The following is a 23601-nucleotide window of genomic DNA, read 5'->3' as shown; positions in this document are numbered from 1 at the left end:
ATGTTAAAATATGTCTATAAAGAATCTCATTTGTAGAACTCCTTAAATTTAAAATAAGAAAAAAGCATATTATTAATAACTGTGACTGGAAAAGTTACAGAATGCAAATCCCAATTATGTTAATAGTCTCTCATGATTTGTACCAGTATTTGACTATTTGATCTACATATATTTGGAAAAGTGTGGGAACTCAAAATGTCTCTCAGACATTTTTAGAGGTTCCAGGCCTTGGTCAGAAGCATTCTAGACCCTGGCAGACAGCTGAAAAACAACTGTGATTTTGAGTTTGAACCATGGAATGAATTACCAACTTTGGAGGTGGAACAAGCAATCACAAAAGGTTAGATAGTATAGTATAAGTAGTTACGAAGTAGAGGGGAAATTTTTTTAGTATTGTACAGAGGGGTTTTAGTGCATGTACAGGGGGGTTTTTACTTTGTACATGGGAGTCAGAAGTTCTAAGATGGAGGAAAGTGGGCTGAACCCATCCTTCTTCCTTCTTCTTCCTTACCTCCATGTTCTTGGTGATGTTGGCACTCATAGATTGGTTTAGAGTAGAAAAACACTTGGCAACGTAGGTAGTAGGTATTGGGGAATAATTGTAAACATGTTATACGTAATATATCTTATAAAAGATAGCAGCAACCCTGGGCGGAGAGAGAGACGAAGAAGACAGCAGATAGAGAAGATGTCAGGGTGTGTGTGTGCCTCTACCCAGGCCACTAATCAAATAGCTGCAGTCCAAGAACATAATCTGTTAGATAACTAGCAATAAACTGCCTTGAGACCGAACAGCTAAGCCTGCGGAGTTTTTCTTTGGAAGCACGGGTTAGAGGAGGAATTTCACCACCACATGTGGCCCCAAAACAAAGCTGGGGTTCCCACAGAAAAGCCTTACATGGGCTTAAGCACATTCTTTTGAAAAAGCCTAATTATATCTATTTTTTTTAATTCTAAACTTTATTTGCATTAAAGGAAAACTAATCTAAAATCCCACTTTAAAATTAACAGTAATAAACTATTTAGGTTTTTTCCTATCAGCTGTTGTTCAGGGGACCACATATAAGATTATATCTTTGTGAAGTTAAATTGTGCAGTGACTGAGAATCAGTAACCAATGACTTTGTGCTCAAACATTTTCTTTTCTGTATTACAGGTGTTTAAAAAATGCTGTAACACTGCGTAAAATTGAAATAAGCTCATCCTGGGGTTTTCTCCCTAAGTTTGTTTTTACTATTAAACTGAAGAAAATACTTCTGCAAACCTCTGGTGCCTTGTATAGTGGAGGATACTTAGTTGCAGGATTTGTTGCAAATTTCATGTTTTGTTGTATCCTTGACCATGTGCTAAAGAAAAATTTGAAACTTAATGGGTTTCAAAAACAATTTAACAACATGTTTCTCTATGTCAGCTCTTTCCACTATGGTCATGTATAGCTTGGTACCCAGAAAAGTTACCCATCTACTTCCCTTTTCAGAATATTTGCAACGCATAAGAGTGGATAGTTTAGTTGCTAACCAGGTGTGCTGCTCTGTAAAATTTAACCTAAATCCCACCCTTCCTAGTGTTGCATACGAATTCCACTAGATGTCATCTGTTATCACACTGAAGGAGGAGGTTTGAACCACCGTGTCCATCAGCTCAGCCTGCTTTGGGGAGGGTGGGTGTGGGTGCAGGCTCTGAATGGGGATATTGTAGTGACACCTTTACAAATGGTTCCTTCTAGCATGAAAGAATCTTGGTGAGACTCTGAGACCTGCAGGTAATTTCTGAGGGGGCCTTTTCCCTTTGGATTCCTTGTGCTGTCAGGTGTAGGGTACAGAATAGCCCTAGAATCATGAAGGCATGTGCTATACAGGAATCATTTGTTGCTTAGTTTATTCAGTGGTTGAGCTGGATGTGGTTTCCAGAAAGAAAATAAGGGAAATTTTGAGGTATCAAAACTGAGAAAATGCTTTCTTGCTATATATTTGAAAATAACCTCATAAAATGTTAGGTTTTCTGTGCAACAAAGTTTTGCTCACAGGGATGCAGGGAACAGTGTTCACAGCTTCAGTCTTTACAGTAGGTCAAAACAATCAATAAGTTATCTGCAGATATAGGGATGATGAAGTGATTTTTGTTTCTGGGTAGGAGTTGGCATTGCCTGCTGCCTGAGGAATTTGAATAATTTCTATATTCATGGCTTTAGGTTTTATCAATAAAGCTGGACAAATATTACATTGTGACCCATTTCTTTAAACACTGTTTACTGAGCTTATAAACAATTGTCCTGCTGAGTGAGGGCAGACTGGAGTCTAGATAGCTCTTCTGGAAACTTGACCTCAGTTCTACTCTATGACCTTTTTGTTCCTTTGTTTTATTTCTGAAAACTGTCATGTCATTATGTGAGCCTAATGTTCTGCGGCCATCTCAGGAGGAGAGAAAAATCATGCCATGAGAAGCTTGGAGTAGTTTTTACCGGAACTTTCACCCTACCCCTTCAGTCAGGCTTCTCAGAGGTGTGCTGTGGCTTGGATTCAAAGCACTGCATGCTGTGAGACTCTGCATTCACACTTCCACCAAAGCTCAGCAGTGAACAGAGCTTCTTACATCCCTTGCAAGTGTGTCCTCCTTTGGAAGATAGCAGTTCATCTTGTCATAGCTCAGTGTCAAGTTATTGATTATAGTGTGGGCCAAGTCAGAATGTTTGACTGTTAGTCCAGGGCTCCCCTTTCCTCCAGATGTTTGTTCCATTGCCTGGAGAGCTCCTGGCTGGACTTTGGGCTTTGTTTGAACACCCAGAGTGTGTTCACAGTTTACTTTAGACTGGCATAAACAACGAGCTTGTTCCCAAACCCATGGCTGCTCAAATTCTGTTCAATATTGAGTCACTTCTCTGTATCTAAAGCTGCCTTCTTAACCTTCATGGCTGACAAACCATTTACCACAGTAAATACATTACAGACTTTTTCCATAGGTAGTACGGAAATCGTGGGTTACTGAGTTATTAGTGTTATGCAGAGAGTGTTTATCTTGTTTTATTTTTAAAGTTAGCCCTCTAATAGCAGAAACCTTCTGTCCACAGTGACCTGGAAAAAAACCCCAAACCTGTTGTGACTCCATTGATGTCAAGTTTCTAGGTATCTGTTGCTGACACTTTAGTACTTTGCTGTGTCACAGACTTTGAAGAGAAGCATTGCTAATTTGCTCTGTTTCTTTCTCTCTCTGAACAGAAGAATAGAGCGGTCCTGAAAGGTTTACATTTTTGCATTTCATGCTCTACTCAAAATATTTTTAACTTCATTAGTGAAAGGGGCCATGTCACTTTCACAGGGTAGGTCACAGAAGTAGTTTAGAGAAGTGCTTTAAGGCAGTGTGATGCTTAGGCTGCACGGTGTTTGAAGAAATTGAAGGGAAGTGCTTAGTAGAATGTAAATGTTGATCATCTTTGGAGTCTTTCAAGAGGGTAATTTCTGCAGATTTTTTGAGAAATGAGGGGGAATGGGTTTGTTTTCAAAATAGGCACGTTGGTTCTTGAATGGTTTAAATCCCCTTTTAATGACTAAAACCTTTGAGGTTTTATCTACCCAAGCAAAGCCAAGGAATAACCTTAAGTCCCCTCTGACTTTGTTTCTGAGCATCCAAGTCAAGTTTTAATCATCCTATTAATATTAAGCAAGAACTTGTTTTTGGATTTCTGCCTCTGTTTCATGACTAAAGATTTAATTTCAAAAAACTTCATCTGTAGACATTATACACTCTGATAAAACCAACTCATGTCTATGAAAGGAAGATGAGAGCATCTAATTTTTTCATGGTTTACTATCTATTTTTTTCTTTTCAAACTCATTTTACAACCATAAATAAGGTGACATGTGAAAAGCCTGTTGCTTCAGTGTGGGCAGGGATGGGTGGCACTGAGGAGTCTGTGGTGGTGAATTTGAACTGCTCATCACAACCTCAACTTTAATTTCCTTCTTGTTTCACTGTTCATAATAATGCAATGTTTCCATGGGTGACCTGTTCAATATAGGGGAGAGATTTATACTATGCTATACAATATTTTTATTTAGGATAGTATTAAAAATATCTGGTTTAGGTAATTAAGTTTTCCAAATCGGAGAGTTTGAAGCTAAATACACATTCAGGATCTGCTGGACTCTTGAATCCTTCCATAAAGAAAACTGCAACATGGAGAAGTTAATTCACTTCAAAAGTGTACCTGAAGATGGCATAGTGGTTGATTTTTCCACTGGAACATTAACAAACAATGAAAATTTTTTTTCAGGAGTAAGGTAGAAAACTTAAAGAAAAGTCTGAGTCACCACTGTCAAATCTTAAAGTTTTCCATATACTTCATCCTGTTTTCCTTCACTGCTCTGTAGCTGATGGCCAACCTGATTCAACGGTTTCTTTTAGAGACAGTGAATAGAACAGTAAATTTCCATTCTCTCATGGTATATCTTTTCCAAAGAGGGAAAGTGAAATCTAGTTTAAGAAAAAAGGCCCAACCCACAGCTGTGAAACCAATGTGCAATTTTGGGGCTGTTCCTGAGTATGAGTAGAGGGAGATGAGTGTGCCCACCTTGTACATGAGCCAAGGGTGACAGAAAGATCTGAGTCCTTTGATCTGTGTGTTCTGAGTCATCCACATCCCTCAGCCTTGTTAAAGCAACCACTTTGGACAGGCCTGCTGTAGCAGCAGACATATAATCCTGGACTTCCAGGATCTCAGAACCAGGACTGAATTTCTGCTGTTACTTTCTTGGTGAAATGTGGTCATGTTGTCAGGGGTGCTCGAGTGGGCTGGAATATCTCTGGAGTTAACAATCTGAGCAGTTGACCTTTGCTGTTGCTATCAGGTTTGTATTGCAAATAAGATGAGAGACTTGAAAATAGCCAAAGCTGTTTGGTTGTGCAGAGTGAAATAGTTTATTTTTGAAGAAGAAAAATACCTTTCTGCTCTCTCACTCTATCAAATTATGAAGTAGGGATAGATGCTTGTAGAAGAAAGTCAAAAGTCCATTCTTCTCTCCTCAGAAACTCTGGTCTATCCTAATGGTGTAATATAAGTTGGTGCAATTGCTATGGCAGTCTCCTCTCCTAGCAATAAACCATTCAAATATAAATAAAAATCCTAACTATCCATTCTATGAAATATGATTTTAGTCAGAAATTTCATATGGGTGTTTGGCTAAAGCATAGCAAAACTGTGAAACCATAGAGGGCAGGAAAGGAAGATCAGGTCCATTATATTTTGAGGGATTTACAGTCAAAAGAATAATGTTACTTGAATGCAATTTCTGTTTAGAGGGTAACTGACATTTCAAAGTTCTCTTTTATCTTCTGTGAGCTTAAAGTTCTGCAGAGACATTTGGTCCATGTAAACTGTATTTGAGCAAGCATGGTGATGCACCTTGTGTGGGAGGCACTGTTGTTATTCCTACTTCAGAGTAATTAGATTTATTCCTAGTGATCCTGAAAAATTAATTCATGTAGGAGTGCCAACTGGAGGCTGGTTTACATTATTACAGGAGCATTTAGGTTTTACAGTCAGACTCTCAGGACCACGTAACTTAAAATAATGCTGTAAGACTGTGGTCTTTTCTTCTGCACTTACTAGCTTTGAAAGGAAGTTCTAATTTCCAATGGCTTCCAGCTACTACAATGGGTGATAGTGGAGGTTGGCACTTTTCTGTGTTCCTTCTAGCTGTTTTGCATCTGACACAGATTTTGGTCCTCCTCTGGAGGTCCAAAGTCACCAAAGGGTGGAAATAAGAACATGGTCTGTTCTGGCCAAGAGGTGACATCTTCTCCCTCTGGTACAAAACAGAGTGGGGCTCACAAAGCTCATGTTATTCTGCAAATTTGCATGGGTGAGATAAAATCTTGTATTGCCAACCACATGATACCAATGTCTCATGATGGGAACTCATAAAACCAAGGCATTCTTTGACTTATTTTTGTTATAAGCTCTAATATTACAAGGACCCCAACACTAGAGTTTTAGGTGTGCTCTTGTTCTTAGTTACATATTTCAACCATAATCACAACTTTTATTTTTTGGGGGTTGTGAGGATGGGTCTGTGTAAGTCAGTATCACCTGCTCCAGGTAACTTAGATTATGGTTGTGTAAAATGGGCAAAAAGAGAGAGAAGTGGTGAAGGTAAAATTAGTATTTGAATATGGAGATGATAAGTAGTAGCACAGTGAGACTGAAAGGAAATGTGTGTTTCAATATGTCAGTAACTACAATGGAAAAATCACTTCAAATAAGATGCAAAACCACTATAAATCTTTTTTCTAAACTGTATTTTAATGAAGAGTTACTTATTGTTTTTCAATAAATTAAACAGCAAAGATGCTACATATCTGCCTGTTGAATACCAACTTAATAAAAATACAGCTTATACAAATCTTATATAATTTAGACCATATAGATTTTAAGACACATCAATTTAGAATATATTTACATAGCACAACAGCATTGTGGAACTCACACCTATTAACACTTCACAGACTTTTAAATGAGATGTCATTGTTTTGGCATTTTCTTGTTATGCTGAAAACTGTCAAGTCATCCTAGTTTTTCTTCTGAACTTGATAATCTTTTCCCAATGCTCAGCTCGCAAGTCTTGCATTTCCTAACAATCAGCAGTTCTTTGGGATCTAAGGCACAGTTCAGTAGCCATAGTGCAGGTCAAACCTTGGTTTCCATATCCTGCCTTGACTCTGTGGAGGAGGGGATTTTCTCCCTGTGCTGCTCTCACCCTTATGATAGCCTCACCAGCTTTTATCCTGCATCCTGTGGAGATCAGGATCCACAGGATGCTCCATTGCCTGTGGAGCTATTTGGATCTCCCTCATACCCCACCTCCCAAGACAGGGATTTTCCTTGGCAAGATCAAACCACTGTGGAGGATCTCTTCACAGGTTTGAAGTGTTGGTTTGCAGCTGGTTCAAAAGGTTCAGGTAGGATTTGGATTTTAAAAATCTGGGATAGGAATCTCTTTCCATAAGGATGTACACTGTTTTCTGGGCTTCATCAAAACTTGTGTGAGTTGGGTCTTGAGCCTTTTTGGCTGTTGCTTCCCTCATCTGATAGTCAATATTGATCTGGAATAGAAAAAAAAAAAAAAAACAAGGTTTAAAATTTAACTTTCAATGTATTCTCTTTTCTATATCTCTTTGTCAATGCATGCATTTGCAGCCTTAGAACTCTATGACAGCTCAGTGTCAGAACTGTAAATTGGGGGAAATCAAATACTTGTATCCCAGTTAGGCACAGAAGTTGTTGTTCACTATAGAAATGTAGTTTGTTCTGGAGTCAGAATTAATACAGCTCAACTTTGAGGAACAATCTCTAGTTGCTAAGAGAAATCCTGTGTTGAATGTCTCCAGTTTAGGTATGACCAACATACAGAACTTTAACTTTTCCAGAAGGTCGGCATATTTTAAAACACAAGAAATATTTTCTGGTGCTTCCACTCACAAACAAAAAGAATCTCCAAATACCATCAGCAATTCAAGCTGGGCTGGCTCAGCAAAGAGCATCATGTGCTGAGGCCTTTGCTGAGCTCTGCTGAGGGTTCTCCCAGTAATGGCCTGCTGCCTGTGACTCTTCATGAGATTTGATAATGTTACACTGCAGGTAGCTGTGATTCAAAAAGAGACCTGAAAGTGTGTCTGTGTCTTCTTATGCCACTGAGTGAGTGTGTGAGCATCTCAGTGGAGCCATACTTCCCCCTTCTAACTCTGCACGGGCTGGCTTTATACATACCTGCTTAATGGCATCTGACTGAACAAACTCCTCGTATATCTTCTCTGCTTTGCCATGTAAGTGATCAGACTTGGTTTTCTTGTAATCCTCACATGCCAACCAGAACTCGATGTTTTCCTCACTGAACTCTGACTTCAAGAACTCCCGAAAGACACCTTGACCACCTAAAGCCAACACAAATAATTAATCATTTACTCTATGATACTTGTGACCAGGGAGGAGAAAATAAGGAGCAAGATTTGTATTGAAATCTGATATAAAACCTTGCCAAAATACACTGTTCTTCCCTTGTTCAACATACAACGGATATTCAATATTAAGGCTGCTGGGAGTCTTCCTAACTATGTTCAGTGTTTTTAGATCTAGACTCTGGGTCCTGCTCCTATAACAATGCAATCCCATAACAATGGATTCTAGTCCTTCCTAAATGAATTGTCTTAGGGTATAAATGGAGAGAAAATTCCAGATTAAACTGATTATCCAAGGATTGAAGACTGATCAAAATGAGTTATTTGGGGGTTAATTGCTATACTGAAAATGGAAAAAGACCCCAAAACCTAACTTGGAAGCCAAGCTGTAGCAGTGTCCAAGCTACACTAGAGCTGCAAAAAGCTGAAGTGTAACTGGCCCTGTGTCTGACTCTATATAATGCTACAGCTTTGCCTGTCTGGTGAGATTAGATAAACTTTGTTCTCAGAGTAAGAACTAAGTCATACTGAAATAACAGACTTACTTTGGCTGGCCAAGAGCTTTTCCAAAGACTGTGACCACTGAATAACTTCCTCTGCAGAAAGCCTAAGGTGACAAGAAAAAGAAAAGGCTTTAGGGAAGAAACCATGGGGGTTTTTTTGTATGTCTGAAGGAGACACAGTTTATGATTTATTATTATATTCCAGGAATATATGCCAAGTATCTTACTAAATTTATGGCTTTGTCATAATATGAAATCCTGGAGACAGATCATGTCAAGAAAAATAATCAGAGATGGAAAAAATATGGAATTATCATGTTATCTTGAATTCTATTCCCAGGAAAATAATCTTTTACCTTAAATATGATAAAATTATTTTGTACCTGTACTTCTGTTTCCATATTTTTGCAATATGAATGGTAATACCCCTACTCCTCATTTAAGTAAGAAGCGTTTTTTCTTGTAAAACTTTAGAGAACAGTTACAATGTCCCCCTGATAAAACTGGATTTAACTGGAGTGTCTACTCCCTTACTGTTTGATGCAAACAAATCACTAATTAAAAATCCTTAACTCCATGAGTCGTTTCTAATTACTAATGTTCACCTCTCTTGTATTTTTGAAATTCTAGATGCTTTTACAATATTTGTTGTTCTAGAAGTAGTTTAGAAAATAAACAATTTACTATGCAGTAATCTAGGTATGATTGTATTTTAAAAATTGATGTGTTTCTGTACTTACATGACATTTCTAGAGCTGGAAGTCTTGATCCCAGATTCAATATGTGGCACCATGCACTTCAAATAACTTTTGAGATCTGCACCACTGAAACAATGATCAGACATTTTAAAATTCATTAGAATTGCAGTAGCCTTAATTTCTATTTAAATTTTCTTCAAACTTTCAGAGACAGTTCCATTCTATGACTAAAGTCTGGGACGTTACATATCCAAGTAATTTTTGAAAAAAGATAGAGGGGCCCCCACTGTATCCAAATTCTATTTCTGATTACTTAAAATAATCAATTAATTGGTATGCCTCAGCTCAAGCTTTTTTAAATTATGCTGCAGTCCTGGGCTTTGAGCAGTTTTTGTTCATTTAGCCTGAACCACAGCACTAATACTTTATCTCCAAGATTAGTAGAGTGTTATTTTCACTTCTAATACATTAAGTTTTATACTAAGTTGTTTATACTTACCAAGCCTTTTGCTTCTTTTTATGGACTTTGCCTTTTGCAAGCTTGCAATCTTCTTTTCCATTTAATTCATTCATGTTGTTGTGGGAGAAAAAGAATCCAGGCATTTTCCTTGGCTTTAACATGAAGCACCTCTGGCCATGATGATCCTCCAGCCCCAACTGACAGCTCGCCGCCTCTGCTGCCACCTTTTATTGATGCAGGCAGCCCTTCGAGCTGGTGTGAGCAGAGCACTTTATCATGTATCTTCATCACAAACTCGGGAAGTTCCCCTTTCGGTGCTCAGTGACGTGTGTCTTTTTTGAGAAAGAAAACAGACAGCAGTGTCTCATGGTTGAGGTTATACTAAATGAGGCTGAATTGCTTTGGGGTTGTTATGTGTCACTGTGCATGTCTGTTACCAAACAAAAAACCAACAAAACTCTCTAGAACTTTGAATTCTTGTCCCTTTCTGATGGGTACTTGCAAGTAAGAAGTATTTTTTGGTTTGTTCAACAGAGCTGCAAATTCTTCATTTTTTTCTTGACAAAACACACTTGTTGCATGCCTGTGTCCTGCAATTTCATACTTGTCAGTTGGTTAGGTGGGCTCAGCAGAATACAAGGGAAAGGTACTTTAACATGCCCCAGTAATAAAATTCTCTATGCAACAACCTATTTGCAAGTCTCCTGTTGCTCTTCAAACTAGAACATTACCTTAGACAAGTTTGTTTGGACAAGCTGTGTGAAAATACTTCAATGTGGTTTTCTCAAGAAGGGGTATTTGAAGCAGCAAGAACTTATTATTTTGGTTTAATTTTTGCAAGTCAGGTTCTTAGGAGGCACAATGCCATATTGCAGGAATACCACCCTAATTATAAGTGACTTGGCATGTATAAACATTTATTAGGTTAGAGCTGCTGTTGTAAACACAATATGAATATTACAAGCTGTTTGAGAGAGGTGTGAATTGTTTGTACATACTTAAGCTCCACTACATAAAAGCAGCCATGGATATGAAGCAAGACAAAGAATTAAGCATAACTCTCTATTCTGTCCAGGATGGCAATTTCAATGTTGAAATACTTAATCTGAGCATCCCAATTTCTGCTTGTTTGCTTTTTTTGGTTTTTTTTTTTTTTTTCTTTTTTTCTGTCATGTTTCAAAATTGTTGGGTTTTTTGTTTGGTTGGTTGGTTTGGTTTTTCTTTTTTTTTTTTTTTTGTTGGATGGTTAGGGTTTTTTTTTTGTTGTTGTTTTTTGGGGGTTTTTTTCTAAATAACGTGTGCAACTTTGCTTATGAATAGATTGTGATGCATATGATGGTGATAACTGCTGACACATCCCCAGCTTCCTCGGGAACTGCAGTGCGAAGGGCTGGGAGCCAGCTGCAGACAGATGTGAGAGGACAGACTGTCAGCCTCGGGTTGGTTTTAACCACAGCAGGCTGTCGGTCTCCTGAGTGCTGGCAGTGACACAAATGTGTCTGCAGGAAATATTTATCTCCAGGCTACCAGGTGAACACTGCCCTTTGTGCAGGGCAGAGGCGTTTACTGACTGCTCTTACCCCCCGAACAGGGCGCAAAAGGAAGGAAGGAAGAGATGTTATCAGTAGCGGGTTTCTTTTCGTATCTTACCTGCTCGGTTTTGACTTTCTGCCCCCTCAGCGTCTCGTCGCGTTCCCTCGGTTAGGAGCTGTCCTCGGTGGGAGGTTCCACTGCTGGCAAGGGCAGAGGGATGATGCATCGAAACCCTTCTCAGAGGAGGGCAAAAAAAGGGCAAAAAACAACAGGGAAAATAATTTCCCATCTCATCTCCCAGAGCTCTGTAGTTTCAGGCTAGAAGTGGGGCAATGTCAGCAGCTGGTAATTATAAGTAATCCACCAGTAAAATTCTGTGAGAATGAGGGTACAGGATGGCTTGCTTTTTTTGTACCTGTTATCTATGATGGGCTGTTGACACTTCATTTACGAGACAAGGAATGTCTTTTCCCCATTTAAAATGAAATTACTGTCTTTAATTTTGGGATTTGCTAAACGTATCAATGCATGAAACAGGTGTTGAGTCAAACCTTCCTGTAGAAAGGAACTTTCTGAGTCTCATTGCACTTCACCTTCTTGCAATAAATATTGTCTTGAGTAAAGAAAAAACAGCATTCTTGTCATTTACATCAAGGTAATGCTCCTGTCCCACAGCATTTGAATTGCTTTCCAAGTCACACAATACTTGAACTGCTGTCCAGGTACTTTATTTGGTGGAGGAGACCAATCGTAGTATGGGATCAGTCTTAGGTGACTTGTTGCTTTCAGACATACCAGACCACTGGACCCTAGGGGAGGTGGTAACCTTTGCTTTGCGATCTTGATGCTACTGAACTCAAATACAGTCAAAAGTGAAGTAGGAATAAGTTGAAAACTATACTGTGAATGAGGAAAAATGTTCCTGCCACGCAGTCTGCCTGGAATAAGCTGATGTCCTTATGTTCTGCTGTTCTCATATCCTGAATTAATAGTGCTCTTAACACACTGGGGTGTCCTCTCCAGTACTCCAGATCACTAAACCCCAATCTCTGCATTGCTACTTGTGCTCCTTATCCCTGGAAAAATTTTTAAAAAAAAGAAAAATCAGTGCTGCCTCTCTGGTTCACCTTAAGCCAGATCTATTTGTAAACTTGTGTAATGATTCATGCAAGAGGGTACATGTAGAAATGTACAAATTTAGAAAGAAGACTGGGAGTTGTGAGTGTCTGCTTTGGAGAAAGGATGAACATTTGGCACATAAACTCCCAGCTTAGTGTCCTAGAAAGTGTAAAAACAATGTAAAGCCCCAATATCCTACTTTCTGCCTATAAGCGCTGCTCAAACTCTGCAAAACCAAAGCCTACTGCATTCATTAGCAGACATATCAATGTGGGACTATGATTATCAGTGCCTTTTTTCCTATGTTGTGAACAAATCCTTTCTTCCTCTGAGTAACTTTGATCTTCAGGGCACCCTTTTTTTCTCAATGGAATATTTCGCTGACTATGATTCACTCTTTCAATGCAAGCCTACTCATCTTTACTTGTAAATCCCACTGCAAATTTCCCAATTTCAATAATGGGAAAAACTGTGTACAAGACTTAGGTACATGTACAACTGAAGTGAGAGGGAAAAGAGGAACTGTAAGATTCATGGGGCTGGCAAGAATTTCTTTTTATTGCTGGAGCAACATTATGCTTCTACAGACCACAGAAAAACCAGGAGAGACCTACATGGAGTTTCCTAAGTGAAAAATTCTTTGCTCACTCTGACTTTAGTTATTGTAAGTGGTTCTGCTTTATGAAAGAGTTGGACTAGGTCCCACAGGTGGATTTGATATTGATTCCCTACAGTTTTCATGATTCTACTGTCCTGAATACTCTGACTTGATATTTCTAGTGATGAAAGTGATGTTTATTTGAACTTTAAACTTTAAAAATACAATGCTTCAAACCCATATGCATTCATCCATATTGAATATTGGGTCACTATCCTTGTTTCCTGTAGACAAAAATGTCTGGTGGGATTTAACATGATACTATAAGGAATAGTTATGTCCTGACACAGCAGAAAGCTTTTCACATAACTTCTTCACTCCTGATTTTCTGGATTTCTTTCAGTTTCATCATGGGATGGTTGGTAACAGACCTGCTTTTTTCATCTCCCACAAACCTTATCTACAAATATACTTTATCTCATGTGTAATAGCCAATTGCTGCTTGAAACACTTCCTCATAAATAGCTATTGTCTTTTCTTATTATTACAGGAAATTGCAAAAAGTATTTTAAGCCTTACAGTTTTAGGGCTTATTAGAATAATCCCATTATTTGATACAAAACCCTATTTGTCTTAAGGTTGGCATTGTCTTCATTGATGCTGAACAGTAAAAGAACAGAGGAAGACTTCTTGCAGGAACAGCAGCATAACTGGCTGTCACCAGCTAATCTTTTCCAGATTTCTTGACTACTCTTTTCCAGACTTCTTGTAGGTTCGTGATGAGTAGTTACTCCAATTTTATATGCACAGAAGATGCTTACAAATATTTGCTAATATTCAGCCTGTTTCTGTGCATTGTCTTCTATTCTTTCTGGAGACCACTTGGTAGAGTTTAAGTGAAAAAAATTTAGTTACAACAGTGGACAGGTTCGGTTAAAGCAAAAACAACAAAAAGTTCTGCGAACTCCAAGTCCCATTTGCTTTTGCTTCTGACTTCTTTTTTGTTTCTTTTTGGTCACTCTTGTCTGGCCTTACCCTCACTCATTCTCCATTTCAGTCTCACTTTATTTCTGAGTGCTCTGTTTTGGCTTCAGCAAGTTGTCTTCCATGTGTGGCCAATTTTCAGCTTTGCTGCACTCTTGCTGTTGAGCATAAATTTCCCTGGAGTTAATCTGACCACATCTGTGCTGAACCCGAGTGTCCAGTCAGGCAGTACTGCCCCACTGAAGAACTCCCCTTGCCCGTCACGTAGCTGAGCGTTAGCTTAGCTGTGAAAACAAGTGATTTCTTTGAAATGCATCTGTCTTCTATGTGACCTAGAGAAATCAACTACTGATAATCCATCTCTCTAGCACTTAAGGGAAATAGAAACTAGTTTCTGTGGGAGAGGAAATAGTGTGCATTAGAAAAAAAAGAAAAGGGTGATGGGTGCTTTTGAGCTGCAGTGATATTATTTTGAAATGTTAACATTTTCTCTCATATTATGTAGTCAGTCCATAACAGAGTAATGGTAGCATCATGAATTAATTTTAGAACTAATTTCTGCTACATTCAATTTTTTCTGGAAGAGATCCTGAAGCCACCGAGATAAAAATCTTGCTACTTGTTTTAGTGGACTCATTTTTGGTGTGGCTCTGATTTGATTGAGAATCGGGTCTTTTTGAGGGCTATTTGGTTTTTTGGTTTTTTTTTGAAGTTAAGATATTCCCCATGTTAGCTTTTGTTCCTGATTAAATCAATGTGTTCTAATTTTGCAGCCAGTAAGGCAGGAATAAGGCTGACTGGCATCAGACTCCTCAAAATACAAGAGGAGTTCTGGATTTGAAAAATAAGTGGAACCTAATGTCAACCTTCCTCAAGCAATGCCACAAGCTAAACTTTGAGTAGTGATCCACCACCTGAGAGAGTCTTGTGGCATTGGGTCTATGAAAGACCTGATTCCAAAGGACAAGGGACCAGAGCTTTCCAGAGCTTTCCTGAAAGCTGTTTTTAGCTCTTTCACTTCCTCACTATAAAATGGCAATGCAGGAACATTCCTGCAAAATTCCAGTTCAGCCCAAAATTGCCCATTGCCCCATTTGTCTCTGAAGTATCTGCAAAATGCTTTTAGGGGATTTTTTTTTTTTTTTTTTTGGTGGGGTAGGGTTTCCCCTAGCTTCTAAGGAAACCTTCTGGAGTTCTGGGTTTTTTTTCTGTACTGAGACAGTGAAAGAAAAACCTGGTAGGAGCCAAATCACTGTGGAGAGCACACAATGATGTTTTCCCTGTTTTTATGAATCATATGGGGATTCAAATACAGTCCAGTCCCATATCCATTCTTATAGGCCTACTGGCTCTGTAAAGAGATGACAACAAAGTCTTTCAATTGTCTGTCTTAACCCCTAAATGTCTCTATGGGTGCTGTGTTCTCAGCTTTGGTGACTTTAGTTGTGTCCCTAACCTCTCTGACTGCTTCACATGGCTGTTGTGTCACCATTACCTACTGGAAGCCTTTGATTTGAAACTTTATTGAATAAAATTGTTTGTATGGTTATTATTTTCTCTGTGGCATCTTTGCAATCTTTCATTACTTGACTTTACAAGAAAAACATTGTCAATATTTTATGATAAATATTATTGGCATTAAGGGTTGTGGTTTTATTACAGTCAGTGCAAGGAATTGGATGTGTATTTCCTCACCATACTAAAGCACATTTCACTGACATGCATATCCAATAATTCCCTCTTTTTTGTGACCATTTCTTAAGTAGATTGTAGCAAGCTTACACAGTTTATCAGAAACTTGATCCTTTTCTTTCTGGGGCTTTCTATCTGAAATAAATTAACTGTTGAATTTCTGTGAAATCAGGGCACTTTTGGTTCTCAGCCAGACTGGCTGCCACCTGGATGAAGAAAGGTAAAAAAAAAAGAAAAGAAAAATCTGCAGTACAGTGACTTGTGGGTGCTGAGGGTGATGCTTCCTGTATGTGCTGTTGGGTAGGGCAGGAAGCGTTCATTGCTCACCACCTGGGAAATGCAGACATTTCTTATTATCTCCTCACATTTTCATGAGCCCCACACTGCACTGAACCAGCACTTGTTTCTCATTTGTTATTAAGCAAAACAGACTGAGAGGAGGGCCTGTGGTACTGGGGTGTGAAGCAGTTTGCTGAGTTTCCACTGTCAGCATGGAAATGTGATATGTGAGCACAATGCAAGCTTAGCTTTCAGAGTTTGAAGACTTCAGTTTAATCTGAATCTTAATAGAGAAAAATCAGATGCTTTTTCTCTTTCAGACATGGTAAAATTCTGTATCCTTCAGTATTATAATAACAAACAGTTTGAACACAGCAAGCTGAAACTCAAGATACCAATTTTAAAAATGTTTTTAAGAACTTTTAAATATTAGAAATATTACTTGAAGCTTTTAGTGGAGTTATGCTGATAAAAAATTCTCTGAAGAATTGCACTTTTAAGTGTCTGTTTTATACTTTGTGTTATGAATTTCCCTGTTGAATTTTCACTTCAGTGCCAGCCCATATGTGGCTCTCTTTAACAAAAAAAAAAAAAAAACAACAACAAAAAAAACCAAACCCACAAAAAAACCAAAAACAAACAAACAAACAACAACAACAACAACAAAAAAATCATGGATATACAGAAAATAGTCTTCCCCTTTTAGGGCTGTGGAGCAGGCAGCATGCAGTGCTGGGTTGTCTCCATCCTTGAAGATTTTCCAGACCAGACTGGACAAAGCTGTGAGCAATATGATCTAAGCTCATAGCTGATCCTGCTTAAATTGAGGGAGTTGGACTAGAAACCTCTTCATGTTGTTCCCAACATGATTTATCCTGAGATTTTATGAATAACTAATGAATAGGGGCTGGAATATAGAAGTCTAATTCAGTTGGAAGATAACTACTTGGGAAAGAATGCTAATTGTAGAAATTAATATACAGGTTTCCAGCTTTTTTGGACAAGAACTACACACTGGAAGTGCAACATTCAAATCACCATTTCTTCCATCTCCCTCCGAAAATACTTCCCTGGTATATAGGTAAAGTAGCAGAAAGTTGCTTCAAGAAATGGGAAAACTGAAGATATTATGAGGTCTCAGCTGAAATCTATAAAGATTTAAAAGCTACATGTTCTCCATTATGATCTCTGAGAATTAGCTCTTCTTGTCATGAACCAGGAAAGGAAGAGAGTTTAGCTGTATTTCCTGTCATTTACTTTGAATCTCACCTGCTTAATTTCAGTTCTTTGGAACTGGAATATTAGCAACAGAAAGACTAGAATTTCCTTACATGTATTGTATTTTCAGTTTTCTATTATGTCACAGGGACAGACCCCATCCATTCTACTGGTGAACCTCCCTCCCTTCCATATGACTTGCACCTGATGCCCCCTGAAGCACTGGGACATCTGGAAATGCTTGATCTCAGACTGGGCAGGGCTCTGAGGTACCTGGTCCAGTTGAGGGTGTCCTTGCTTGTGGCAGGGAGGTGGACCAGGTGGCCTTTCAAGGCCCCTTCCAACCCAAGCCACTTTAGGATTTTATGCAATGCCTGCACAGGACTGGTTGCTGCTGGTGAACTGCTGGCACCTCTGTGCATTTGGGGACATTCCAGCAGCTAGCTTAGAGTTCCTGGGAAGAATGGGACAAAGGCTCATTATTAAAATGCAAGTCTACTGTAGTTCTTTGAAAATGGGACTCCTCCTGGATCATACACCATTTATTAAAGACAGTTATTAGTGAGAAACAAGTGTTTGTTTGTGTTTGTCAAAGAAACAAATGTGTGACAAGTCAAATGTTCCTGGATGTATCCACTCATGTCACTAGTGCCTGTGCTTGGCACCTGTGTTTAAGAATGAGTGAATGCTTAACAAAGCCTTTAGTGTCTGAGTTTTATTGAAAACAGCCTGATCCTTCATACACCTTCTCCTGGCAGGGTTAGGAACAGAGTTTATGTACGTGCCCACGGTTTTGCTAAAATTAATATATGCACTTCTTTGTGTTCCTGCATATCTGTATCCTCTACAAAGTATGTGGGAAATTACGCTGCTCTAATTTTCAACAAAATTGCAGGACATGGGTCCTCATAATTCAGATCTATTGCTCAGTTTCTTGTTAATTATCTATCTGGAAGCCCACAGACCTTCTGGAAGACCACACAGAGTACCAAATATAACCTTTGTGCAAAATAGGAGTTGTCATATACTCAGAATGGATTTTCCTAATATGTGTCATTATGAAAATCCAAACTCCCATGTCCCACCAGTTCCCCACCTGTGGTGAACACTCCTATTTCAGCCTTGTTTCTCTGACCTCCACAGACAATTAAAACTGCCATTTCTCCAGTGTGGGCTGCCTGGTTTGGAATTCCCCACTGACTGTGTTCTGTGTCAGTAAACCAGGTGAGCTTTGACAGATTTCCCTTTAATTTTGAAATGAAAACGAACACAAAAAAAAATTCAGTGTGCAAAGCAAGGTAACCAAATCTAAAGAGAAGGTTTCATATGAGCAGCAGGAAACGGAACCCACTGAGTTTCATGACAATAATAGTTCTGAGTTACTCTGAAAAAGTCAACAGACACTGATGTACATATTCTAAACTCAGCTATGGGGCGTGGAAATCATAGGTTAACAAACCTTTAGAGAGATACCTGTTCTGCTGGCTGGCACTGCCCAGCCAAGTGCTGAAAGGAAGCAAAAAAAGACTTCTAAAAATATTTTTATTTTTTCTAGGAGTATAGATACATGTGGAAACATGTGTGGATATTGATATGTGTATATAGAACTTGACATTATCGTCAACATCCCTTTAAACATACTATTAAAATGGCTTTTCTCTTTCCACATGTGATATATAACACCAGAATGCTTGCACCAGATCTGATGAATAAATACCAGTTAGGAAGTATCTGTAGATATTTACGTGTGTTTTATCAATATTAAAAGCCACTTTGTGACATCCAGGTCGCAAAGTTTAATCTCAAACACAGATTTTATTGGTTTTCATTTTAAATGTCCTGCTTTATACTCAAGCATTGAATTGGAACACACTGTGTTTGGTGACAGAGAGAAGGACAAAACCTGTTGGTGTTAGAAAATAAAATACAACAAAATTATTATTGCTCTGTATACAAACACAGGTGTAATTTTATTAGATTTGTTTAGAATTTGATTGCACCCTTCAGTTTACCATGAACTTACATGATGTATGAATAGCTACAGCAAGTGAAGGAAAGGGAAGGTAACTTAGGTTTTCTAGTGTCACATTCTCATTTTAACATGCATATTAATGCTTTTGAAGTCCTAATGCTCACTGTATTTGGTTGAGATTTTTTTTTTTTTTAACTGAAGAGTAACACTCCCAGCTACTTACTCCTAATGAAATATCAAGTCACGTAATGACACAGTTTAAATTAAAATCGGGGAGCTGGACTGACTGCTACCAAATTTCCCCCTTAATTGTGATGGTAAGAGACACTTCCCTTAGCTTGGAAGCTTTTTCTAGTTGTTACTTCTTTCCTCTCACTGCTGTTATTCAAACAGAGGAAACACAAATTTACATTGTGGGTTTGTGGGGTTTTTGCTGATTTTTTTTTGCTCTGTTAAACTTTGTGTTGGAAAGATGTGTTCTAGACTTCTTTTAATATACAGGTTGGGATCTATGACCAAAATAAGTAAAGACAGCAGTAAGAAATAAGCTCCATTCTGAACTGAATAAGATTTCACTTGTCCCAGGACACAGATAAATAGTGGAAAATTAATTATAAAATTTCTCCTATCAATACAAAATGGGTTTTGCCTTCTTTGTTTGTCTTCTTCTAGTGAATTGGCATGACCTGCCACTTATTTCTCTGTCACAGGGACATTTCTCATGTACTAATTGGTTATGAATTATTAGCTTATTTCCAATGGGAACAATTTTCCTATGGTAATGTTTTTGTTTGGTTATATTTTGCTTAGAATCTCATGTGTGGCACTTTCCTCCTCACATAAACAAATATTGCTGCTTGGAAAATGAAAAAATAAAGATGTTTTATGACTACTGGGCAGGGGTGAAGTGTACAAAATGACATTCTGCATGACGAGGCCACTCTAACTTTGACCCTCCATGAGCATATGAGCAGAATATACTAAACAGAAAGCTATAATGAACCTTGATGAGCATTTAAAACATTTCTGAGTTCTTATGACTCATGGAAATAACCCTGTAAAGTCAGGTCCTAATAAAAGAGAGACCTGACAACACTAACTTGCGTCATTTGAAACTCAGAACACTGTTTGCATATTGTTCTCTTTTTATAACTTGTTTTATCTGCTATTGTAGCAAGATTTGTATTTCATAAGCCAACCTCCCTTTGTCTCCTCTTACGTTCATTGAATAACCAGGACCACTTTCACTTGTCATCTGGTTTAGTCTCTATGTGGGTTGCTATGGAACACTCCAAATATTAGGGAACTGTGGAACTGCATAACCCAAGTCTCTGTGTGGTTTCCAGTCACAGAGCAAAACAACTAGAAAATTATGATCCCTGAACCCAAGAGCCTAAAACAGGCCTCAGAACACTATAACACATGGATTACATATTTTATGAAGCTTATGATTTGTGATGGAATGAGGATTCTGTTTACCTGATCTGCCTGTTGACAGGCTCAGGTCAAGACCAAACATGTTTTCAGACTATTCTGCTATTTCTGCAAATGTAAATTCTGTGAATTTTGTTTTCTTGATTTCAGTGGCTTGTACTGACACCTGTTTCCTTTTTGCATGACTTGTGCTATGCCTTGGACTCACAAAGAAGTAGGGATTTCTTGCCTGATTTCCCAGTACTGTATATGCTGCTTGCATTTTCAAGGAAAAAAGTGAGGGCTGCTGTGAAGACAAAGAAATGTAATTGCCTAAAACCTGTGTGTTTTTATGTATCACCTTGGTCTTGTAGTTTATCTGGGTTCTTGTCCCCTTAGACCATCAATTTTGCTTTTCATTCTCTTCTTTCTATGAAACATCTCTTCAGTGCTTGAGACTATTCAGCTCAGCCTCTCTCTCTGGCATCTAAATGTCAAGATGATGGAAGTATTCAAGAGGGCAGTGGGGGAGGTAGGGCTGAGAGGGACTGAAACAATGGAGATGATAAAAAAGAAAAAAACAAAGAATTGAAAGACTGAGAGGGCACTTTTCCCATACAATCTGCTACTGTGCTGTGGAATGAGTCCCAACCCTGTACTTTCACAGGACAGTAATAAAAAAAAGCTCTCACATTGATTCTTCTACCTAAATTTGATAGTAGAGTTCAGCTTGAAGCTTCATGTTCTGTAAAAATTGCAATGAAAACTCAGTACTGTACCAATTGCAAAACTTTTCAAGGATGTGTGAAGAGGTTTTAGAATATATAAAAAACATCTCCATTTTGAACCCCTCAGTCTCCTGAGCAGGGCAGTGAGATCTCGTTCCCATGCCCTGGCTCCAGGAGTGGTACAGAAACCCCAGCCTGCAGAAAGCTGTTTGTTCCAGAATTCATGCCAGAGCTTTAAGGCTCTCCTCTCATGCCTGGTGCTCTCAGAAACACCTGGAGCAGCTGTGGCCACCAGAGCATCCAAGTTGCTCTCCCCAGGGGTTGGCAAAAGGAAACCACTTCAGAATGAGTGCTTTTCCTCTGTCTGGGCAATGTTTATCAGCCTTTTCCAAAGGTAGCTGATTTCATTGCTATAATGGCTGACAAGATGTGGTAGGGAGGGCATACCTGATGTTTAGGACAAAACCACTGCCAGGATTCTTTGGAATAAACTTGAAAATCTCTCACACACACAGAGTGCCTGTCTAGCAGTGTCACGTTCCCCTGCTTTACTTCCTCCTAGATAAATGAGTCTGCCTGCCTTTAGTAGGGTGTCTGCTGAGTATTCGTTTATTGCAGGACATATTGCAAAGGCAGACAAGGAAGTTTTATGCAGCATTCACAGAACTGTAGGATGCTCTATAATTACAAATAAGTGAATGTTGTGAGCTTATCCTGACAATGAAAAGAACTGATCTTATTTCAAAGGCAGATAAAAGGATCTCTAAGAAATCTGTGATTCTGTTGGAGTAGCATTAGGAAGTTTATTTATCATTCTTAGTAGACAGACCTGGAGTTTTCCAGTGTATTTAACTAAAAAGATCTAATTTAAAAACAATACTTGAGTTATACCTGCATTAATGAGGAAACTCTCTCAACATAATTTGAGACAAATTTTCTGGTTCATTATCAAAAATCCAGCTCAGTAATTCAATAATCACTATTGAACCTGGCTAATGGTGGTTTTTCTCTGGGCAATTTGGAGTAATACAATGCAAGCATTCTTATTTTAATATGCTATCCAGCCTCTTTGCCAAGGGTGTAATTTATCTAACAGAGACTTCTTTTTAACTGTTGGCTATTTATATAGAGGTATATTCTACATAATAGAGATTTTTATTTCCTTTAATTTTGCTGAAGTTTTACTCCAAAAAATTAAAAAAATCCCAACACTAACAAAATTACAGCCAAGAAGTTGGGACACTGTTCTGGTGTATATTGATCTTAAATCCCAGCTTGTATATCACTCTACATTTGAAAATTAAAATGTGCTTTGTATATTCTTGGGGCAACAGAGTGTAACACAGAACATGCCTGGTGCCACTGATGCAGGTTTAAAAAAAAAAAAAAAAAGGCAAACAAACTAAAAATTGTAGATGATTGTATATTCTTTGGGGGCCTTGGGCCTGCAAAAATTGAACCCATGCATTTTTGAATTGTGATCTCTTTGACGTTTTGTGAAGAACAAGTATCCAAAAGTGGAGATTCTTACACAAACTGCCTTGTGAACCTGCCTGCATATCAAAGCACATTAAAGACATTTGTAGTTGGTGACAAAGCAGCCTTATGCAGACATGAGGGAAGAAAGCAGGCCAGCTTGCTCCCTCAAAATAATTAAAGGATTGGAAAATTGTATATTTTGAATTCAAATCCATTTTGTTTAGTTTTATTTGTAAGCTAGGCTTTCCTGCTATCTGCTGGCCCCATTTCCCTGCCAGAGAACACACTGCATGTGTGACGCTACAGAATTACATTGGCAGATATGAAACCCAGAGCTTCCGAGGGGCTGAATCAGTGTACTGGTCACACATCAGCATTATTTACTGATACAGCAGTGAGAACAGGACATGACAGAGAACAGAACATGACAGAATAGATCAACTGTTGGGTACAAAATTAGGTGAGAAGTGGTGTTGAAGTGATTGGAAGATAGAGTGTGGGGGTTTCGGTGTTAGAGCATATGTGTAAAACAAACACAGTTTCTTACCACCAAAAAGGGGTGATCTGCTTAAACAAGTTTCATTGCAGCAGTACCATAGTTCTGGGCTGAAACTTGAGTAAACTGGGTCTAATTCCTGTACCTGCCATGAATTTCCTGTGTAAGTTAGAGCAAAATTTGCTCTAGCTGGGTTCTCATCAGTCATGGGGGCAGGGTGTCTGGAAAGTCTGGGCAGCACTGGCAAGTGTGACCCAGCACTGGGGGCAGCCCTGCGCTCTCCTGAAGTGCTGAGTGAAGATCCTGTGCTACATGAAGGGTGTCAGGTGTCAATACACCACTGTGTGGGCCATGGAATTGAGTCTTTGATCTTTTTTTTTGACCCCTGTAAAATGAGGGAAGGTGTGGTTGCTTCTTGTTCCATTTGATTTCTATTCTTCCTACTGAGTTTATAAAATAAGCTTTCCACAGGCTATAGA

General features: G+C 38.6%; 1 protein-coding gene and 1 long non-coding RNA gene across 2 annotated transcripts in view; one reads left to right on the top strand and one right to left on the bottom strand.

Annotated features, from left to right (window-relative positions):
- The window catches only part of LOC146766832 (uncharacterized), a 128963-nt gene that overhangs the window by 47873 nt on the left and 57489 nt on the right, over positions 1-23601 (top strand). The gene's annotated exons all lie outside the window — the stretch shown is intronic.
- Positions 6278-9943, bottom strand: RGS1 (regulator of G protein signaling 1). The gene is made up of 5 exons (XM_085586950.1): positions 9651-9943; positions 9194-9277; positions 8496-8557; positions 7763-7926; positions 6278-7098 (listed from the first exon to the last, which is right to left on the bottom strand). The coding sequence occupies exons 1-5, from the start codon at positions 9770-9772 to the stop codon at positions 6910-6912; spliced, it is 621 nt and encodes a 206-aa protein (XP_085443076.1). The 5' UTR covers positions 9773-9943; the 3' UTR covers positions 6278-6909.

The sequence above is a fragment of the Lonchura striata genome, chromosome 8 (genome assembly GCF_050655825.1).
Source record: "Lonchura striata isolate lonStrDom1 chromosome 8, ASM5065582v1, whole genome shotgun sequence".
Lineage (NCBI taxonomy): Eukaryota > Metazoa > Chordata > Aves > Passeriformes > Estrildidae > Lonchura > Lonchura striata.
Note: the sequence above shows the minus strand (reverse complement) of the source record. Positions and strands in the feature narration are given on the sequence as shown.